The 7,269-nt window shown below is 35.9% G+C and overlaps 1 protein-coding gene across 1 annotated transcript; it reads left to right on the top strand.

Annotated features, from left to right (window-relative positions):
* Positions 1-4,132: 4,132 nt before the first annotated feature.
* Positions 4,133-6,787, top strand: LOC111460231 (scarecrow-like protein 27). Its single transcript, XM_023103388.1, has 2 exons — positions 4,133-4,262; positions 4,362-6,787. Exon 2 carries the CDS (start codon positions 4,437-4,439, stop codon positions 6,606-6,608), a length of 2,172 nt encoding a protein of 723 aa, XP_022959156.1. The 5' UTR covers positions 4,133-4,262; positions 4,362-4,436; the 3' UTR covers positions 6,609-6,787.
* Positions 6,788-7,269: the final 482 nt, after the last annotated feature.

The raw sequence follows: 7,269 nt of genomic DNA, 5'->3' as shown, positions 1-7,269 counted from the left end.
GGTTTTTTTTTTTTTTTTTTTTTTTTAATATTTATTTCTTAAATATTAATAATAATTAAACCATGTACATTCACCGAACCCATCCTACCTTCCCCACCTAGCTTTACGGCTCACCTAATTTTTTTATTTTCTAATTATTCACTTACTTTTTTCCCTAACTTTTCAATTCCTACATATTATTTTACTAAACATATTTGTTTATATAATTTCATTTTTTTCGAGTTGACTTAGATTAAATTTTTGGAAAACCAAAATGTTATTTTTTTTCGTTTCTAGTTGACATGACCTGACGAATTCGATAATAGAGTTGGCGTTCAATCTAATCCTACTCTATTTTTTAAAAATAATTAACTATTGTGATCGTAGTTGATTTTAATGATGTCTTGTGACTTTTAAATATTTGAATTTTACGAGTTTTTAATTATTAATTTAACATGTATCGTGAATAAATAAGATTTTTTTTAAATAATTAAAAAAAAACAACTCGGCAACTCAACTCAACCCAAACGTAGAGGGTTGGGTTGGATTAGGTTTAGAACTTTATCCGTGTTGTTCGAGTCATCTATCGAATAACCCAAAATTTTCAAGTTTGTCCAAAAGATTTTTTGAAACCCAATTAAATAAAAATAATCAAATATATGTACACGTAATAATATATATATATATTAAAATTAACAACCAACCCATATGAATTGAGTTGTGTTGATCGAGTTTTTTGAGTTATTAGATTTCTTGAACACCTATATTAGGTCTTATATCGATATATATTTTCATTATATCGTAAAAAATTCATGAAATATTCAAAATGACAACCACAGAGGTTACTAATAATGTGATAGAATATAAATATTAGAACGTTCTAAAATGTCACTTTCTAAATTCTATAAGTTTTTTAAAAAAATTTGAACGTTCAATTTTGAGGCAAATTGGTTTCGGATGTAATTCTTAAATATCGTTGACAAATCACAAGCGTCTTATTTATTTAATGGTATAGATTATTAGATACAAAATTAAAAGGTTCTGAATTAAATATAGTTTAGAGATTTATTAAAAATTTTAAAATATATTTTATAGTCTTAACATTTAAAAGACTTAATGATACTTGAGGTACCGAAGTTAAAATCTTTTCAAATCGTTAACATCTAGATCTGGCTTTCCATTCCATGTAGATATGGATATAATTCAATACTTCTGTTATCGAGATGGAATGTTCGTGTTGTTGAGTTTGAATGTTTGGAGGTATAGTAAGTCTCGACCATTTTGAGAATATGTCATGTAGTATGCCATAATCACATTCTACGAGTCTCACAACGTGATTGTGCAACACATACTCTCGCTCTTGACTATATCAGCCAATTAAACTTGTATCGTCGTTGGCATAAGCGACACATACTCAAACCTCCAAATCTGCTCTTGAAAAACAGTTTTAGAAAATAAGGTTAAAAAGAAAATTTTGAAAAAACAATTGAAAAGCACTTTAAAAAAGTAATATTATAAACAAGAATATGTGACTACAGGTAACACGGTAGAAATAAACATGACATTAGACATGTAATGACCGACAACAAGCTCTACATGAACATTTTAGATAAAAAATCATTTGTAACAATTACAAAGTGTGTCGTATCAAAAGTGTTAAGATAAAAAAAAAATAGAATTTTTACGAAACTTTAGAACATAAATTTTAATAATTATATTTTGAGTGATGTTTGAAGTTTTTTTTAAAAAAACGTGAACGATTTGACATGATATTTAGCTAAATAATGAACTATTTTGTCAATATATGTCCCACATAAAATTCCAATTAACAACAATCACACATTATGATTTATTTTCAAAAAGGACAAACATAAACTTCACATTCACCGATTAATACATCAATGTTCCCTTAAACATAAACCAACAATTGAAATAGAGTTCAGGACTATAAAATGTTTTTACGAAAAGATAGGTCTCACCATGATTGATTGTGTTTGCATTTCTAACCCTAACCATGTGAGTATTTAGTATTTTTAAATAATCAAGCCAACTGCTATTTCTTTTTCAAGTAAAGGTAAGAGCACCTTTGTACGGTTTACGGTGTTGTTGTGAATACCATGAAACCGAAGTTACATTTCAGTTTAAATTGAAGTCCTTAGATTCGATAAGAGAATTATTTGAAAAGAATGCTACCAATTTTTTCACGCATATTAGACATATCATGCATGTAATGACAGTTTTATCCTTACGAGAAAAATAGAGTTGTTACCTTTGATATTTGAGTTTTACCGTAGATAAGTATGCTTTTTTTTAACTGATTAAAAAATAACTCGACAATCTAACCCAACTCAAAATTAGGTTACCCAAGTCACTAACCGAACCAATCTTTAGTGTTGATCCGAAAAATTTCTTCAACCTTATCCGATATACCTCTAAATTTTATAATTAAAGGTTTTTTTTTTTTAAAAAAAATAATTTAATGTATTTTTCTTTAATGGTAAGCTATAATAAAATAAAATAATATGAAAAAGTTTTAATAATGAAAAGATCATAACCGCACATTGAAAAACGCAAGACATCCCATCCGTTGAAAAAACAATCAGTCTCGATATCTTCAATCACCCCGTAAAGCTTCTCATCATCACTCCTCCACCTCCAGATTTGGTTTCGAAAACGACGCCAACAAATGTCGTTTTGATACTTTTACCAAAATACCCCCCTCTTTTTAAATTTCAAAATAAAATATATAAAAAAAAACAAAAAACAAAAACTAAATGAGCCAGTTTTACCTTTTCCCTTGTCAGTCTTGGTCCCTATGAACCTATCGTACCAGATAGCTTACAGACCCAGCCCACTCTTCACGCGCCATCTCCGCGCGTGTTATACACCTCATTTCCTTTTTAAATTATTCATCTTTTTTTTCCTTCTCTTTTTAATGTTTTTACAATTAAATTACTTTATTACGATTATTTTTTATTTATTTAAATCATTTATATAGAAATATTTTTTATTATTTAAATTGAAGAAAAAAAAATCATACATCATAGAAGCTAAGATAGTCATGTTATGAAATGGAGCGTAGTGTTCATGCCAGACACGAACATGCCACCACGAGACAAACGAGCGATTTTTGAGCTAGACATGACCAAACAACACTTGTCTTGTAATCATTCACGGTAGTATCGTTTGAGGAATAGATTTGACTACAACTTTTTTTAGTAAATAATTTTCACAAAATACTAAAAGATAAATGAAAATATAATTATTTAAAATGTATTAGTAAATATGAGTATATGTTAATTAACTTAATTACCCCGTTAATTAATATGGTCGTTAATTAGTGATATATTAAAATTACCGTCACTATATCTAAATTTAAGTTGATAAACGATACGCTAGATTTAAAAATTCGTTATTTAGTTGTTACATTTGAAAAAGTTTCATTAGATTCTAAACTTAGAGAGAAAAAAAAAACGCGTATTTGTCTAGTCTCTATAATTCAAAAAGTTCATAGGCTCTCAAATTTTCATTTTTATTTTGTATCTAATAAGTCACGACACATCATTAATGTCTCTATTTTCGAGTTGGTTAGATTAACTTAGTCACGATAAAAAGTTTCAATTCACATATTGAACTAAATTCACAACCTAACTCACTATTTCGAGTTGGGTTGTGTTGATTCATCAAGTGGTTCGTTTTTTTAATTATTAAAAAAATTCGTACTTATTAACCATACATTCCACGTTAATAACTAAAATCTCATAATATTCACAAGTCAGAATGCATCAATAAACGTCAAATATTCTTAATCTTCATAATAATTTTAAAAATATGATAGAATTTAGTCGTGAACCCTTTTCCGAATTGATCAAATTGACTCGACCCCACAAGTTTCAACCTCCACCCCGAACCAAATTTTCAATTAAAAAAAAAAAGAAAAAAAATTAACCTCACCCAATCTTTACAATTGAGCCCATTTGCCATCATCCACCTAAACATTTATTAAAAAAAAAAAAAAAAAAAACCATAAAAAGAAAAAAGAAAAAAAAAACGTAGAGAGAGAGCACTTTACCACTTTTATATGTTGCACGCATCCATAGCAGAGAAGAGAAGGAAGCCCAAAGAAAGTACTCCAAAACCAGAGAGAGGAGAGAGAGAGAGAGAGAGAGAGAGAGAGAGGAGGAGAGAGAAAATCCTGAAGCAAACTCAGAAGGAGAAGAAGAAGAAGAAGAAGGAGAAGAAAGCATTTGAGTTTCAGAGCTGTAAAGAAAAGAAAAGAAAAGGTCTTCTTCTTCATAACTCTCTCTGTTTCTCTGTTTTCTCTGTTTTCTCCTAATTGCATCTCACCTTGAGAGGGGGGTTTCTCTGTAATTTCCCTTCAGATCTCAGCCTCCATCTCCATTTTCAACAACCTTTCTGCTTGGTTCGTATGATTATTTCTTGTGGGTTCTTGCTAGATGAAGGCCATGCCCTTTCCTTACCCTTTTGATGACCTTCGTCCAAATGGGGTTTTGAATTTTTCCTCTGTTTCCGATTCTTCGCCGCCTCCCTTCCGCCGTCACAACCACCGTCAACACTGGAGTTCTACTGATAACACTAATCTGCTCAAACAGATTTGCTATGTGGGTGCTGCTGAACCCACCTCTGTTCTCGACACTAGAAGAAGCCCAAGCCCTCCCACTTCCACTTCCACACTGTCTTCCTCTCTCGGCGGCGGCGGCGGTGGTGGTGGTACTGCCTCCACCGACACTACCGTGGCGGCGCCGCAGTCTTCTCTCCCTGAAAACCCTTCTCCTTTAGATAAATGTGGCGGCGGAGGCGGCCTTGGAATGGATGATTGGGAGAGCGTTTTGCCGGAATCCCCTGGGCAAGGACCCTCCATTCTTGGGTTAATTATGGGTGATGTGGAAGACCCATCTCTTGGATTGAATAAACTCCTGCAGAGCGGCGGTGGCGGTGGCGGTGTTGGTGGTGGTGGTGGTGGTGATTCTCATCTGGACTTGGAATTCTCCGGGAGTTTTTCCGGTGTCGATCATGGGTTGGTGTTCGAACCCAATACTCTCGCCGGCGAGTCCATTGTCGACCCTTCTCTCCAAGCCCCATCTTATGCTAGACTTTCCGCCGCCGTGTCGAACTCGAACGCCATGTTTTCCGGCGTGTTTCAGAATCAAAATCAGCTGTCGGAGACCGTTGACGAGAAGCCACAGATTTTCAATTCTCCCCAAGTTATGATGAATCAAAATCAAACCCAGTTCACTCATAATCCACCTCTGTTTATGCCTCTTCCTTTTGCCTCTCCCGGCCAAGATCACCACCAGAACCACCACCACTTCCTCGGCGGTGTCCCGCCGACAAAACGGTTCAATTCCGGTCCGATTCCACCAAATTATCCAGTGAAATCACCATTTCTTGATTCGGGTCAAGAAAGTATCAATCGCAGACAACAACAACAACAACAGCCCCAACAAGTTCAGTTGTTTCCTCATCAGCAGCAGAGGCCATCCATGGCGGCCTTGGCCAAACAAAAAATGGTGAATGAAGACATAGCGAATCAACAACTCCAACAGGGCATCTCCGACCAGCTATTCAAGGCCGTAGAGCTGATCGAAACAGGCAATTCAGTTCTCGCGCAAGGGATATTGGCGCGGCTCAATCACCAGCTCTCTTCCCCTATTGGGAAGCCCTTTCAAAGGGCTGCTTTCTACTTCAAGGAGGCCTTGCAATCGCTCCTTCAAAACCCATCAAACCCCTCCAAACCTTCCCCTCTCAGCATCATTTTCAAAATCGCGGCCTACAAATCCTTCTCCGAAGTCTCCCCTGTTCTCCAATTTGCCAATTTCACCTCAAACCAAGCCCTCCTTGAGGCCTTTAACGGCTCCGGTCGGATTCACATCATCGACTTCGACATCGGCTACGGTGGTCAATGGGCTTCTCTAATGCAGGAGCTTGCCTTAAGAGGACCCCCATTTCTCAAAATCACTGCCTTTGCTTCCACTTCCACACACGACGATTTCGAGCTCGGTTTCACTCAAGAAAACCTCAAGAATTTCGCTAACGATCTCAACATTGGATTCGAGCTCGAAATCATAAACATCGAGTCTCTCAATTCTGGTTCATGGCCTCTAGCTCTTAATGTCTCTGAAAACGAAGCCATTGCAGTGAATCTCCCCGTTGGTTCCCTTTCATTGCCAATGATCCTCCGTTTCATAAAGCATCTTAACCCTAAAATCGTAGTGTCTGTCGACCGAGGCTGCAGCCGAGTCGATGCGCCATTCCCCCACCGTGTTATCCACGGTCTGCACTCATACTCGGCGCTGCTCGAATCCATGGAAGCTGTAACAGTGAATATGGATGCCCAGCTGAAAATTGAAAGGTACTTGGTGCAGCCATGTATCGAAAAAGTGGTGACGAGTTCTCAATGTTTGAACGAGAGGCTTCCGCCATTGAAATCGATGTTTTTGTCATCCGGGTTTTCGCCATTGACATTCAGTAACTTCACGGAGTCGCAGGCGGAGTGTCTGCTGCAGAGGACGCCAGTTCAGGGGTTCCATATCGACAAGAGACACTCCTCGCTTGTTCTATGCTGGCACCGGAAGGAGCTCGTTTCAATCTCTGCTTGGAGGTCTTGATTTTTCATTTTTATGCCATTTTACTTTGTCTAATCAAGATCAATATCATTATCAAATTTATGATTGTGGGTTTTTTTTCTTTTTTTTATTTGGGTTTATCCATTTTCTATGCTAATTGTCTATGAAAACTGATCGTTCTTAATCCAACTTCAATCTCTTTTGGGGTTTTTCTTTTTGTACAGTTTCTTCTCTATTGTTTGATCTTGAGCAGGCTATGTTAATGTCTTGAAATGGTGTGTCGGTGACCTAGAATGTATGTTTGTGATCCCACATTGGTTAGAGAGGGGATGAAACATTCCTTGTAACGGTGTGGGAACCTCTTCTTAACAGATGTGTTTTAAAGTTGTGAGGCTGATAGCAAATACGGGTCAAACCGGACAATATCTACTGACAATGAGCTTGAATTTTTATAGAATGATGATCCAAATGTTCATCCTAGGCCCTCAGTTCTAGTGTTTTTCTTCATTGATTTAATTTGCATTACACTTTTTGAAGCTTTTTCAGACACTGAAGGCAATGGCAGGGTTGTTTGTGAATTATGACCATAAAAGAAAATAATGATGAGATTGAAAAGTCTAATGTTGTTTGATGTTGCAATGGAAAAATGGTTGCTTCTTTCTTTGGAGAACTCAAGTGGTCCTTTCATAATTCCCTTTTGTTT

Source organism: Cucurbita moschata, unplaced genomic scaffold (genome assembly GCF_002738365.1).
Source record: "Cucurbita moschata cultivar Rifu unplaced genomic scaffold, Cmos_1.0 Cmo_Scf00023, whole genome shotgun sequence".
Lineage (NCBI taxonomy): Eukaryota > Viridiplantae > Streptophyta > Magnoliopsida > Cucurbitales > Cucurbitaceae > Cucurbita > Cucurbita moschata.
The sequence above is the reverse complement of the archived record's forward strand: the minus strand, read 5'-3'. Positions and strand labels throughout refer to the sequence as shown.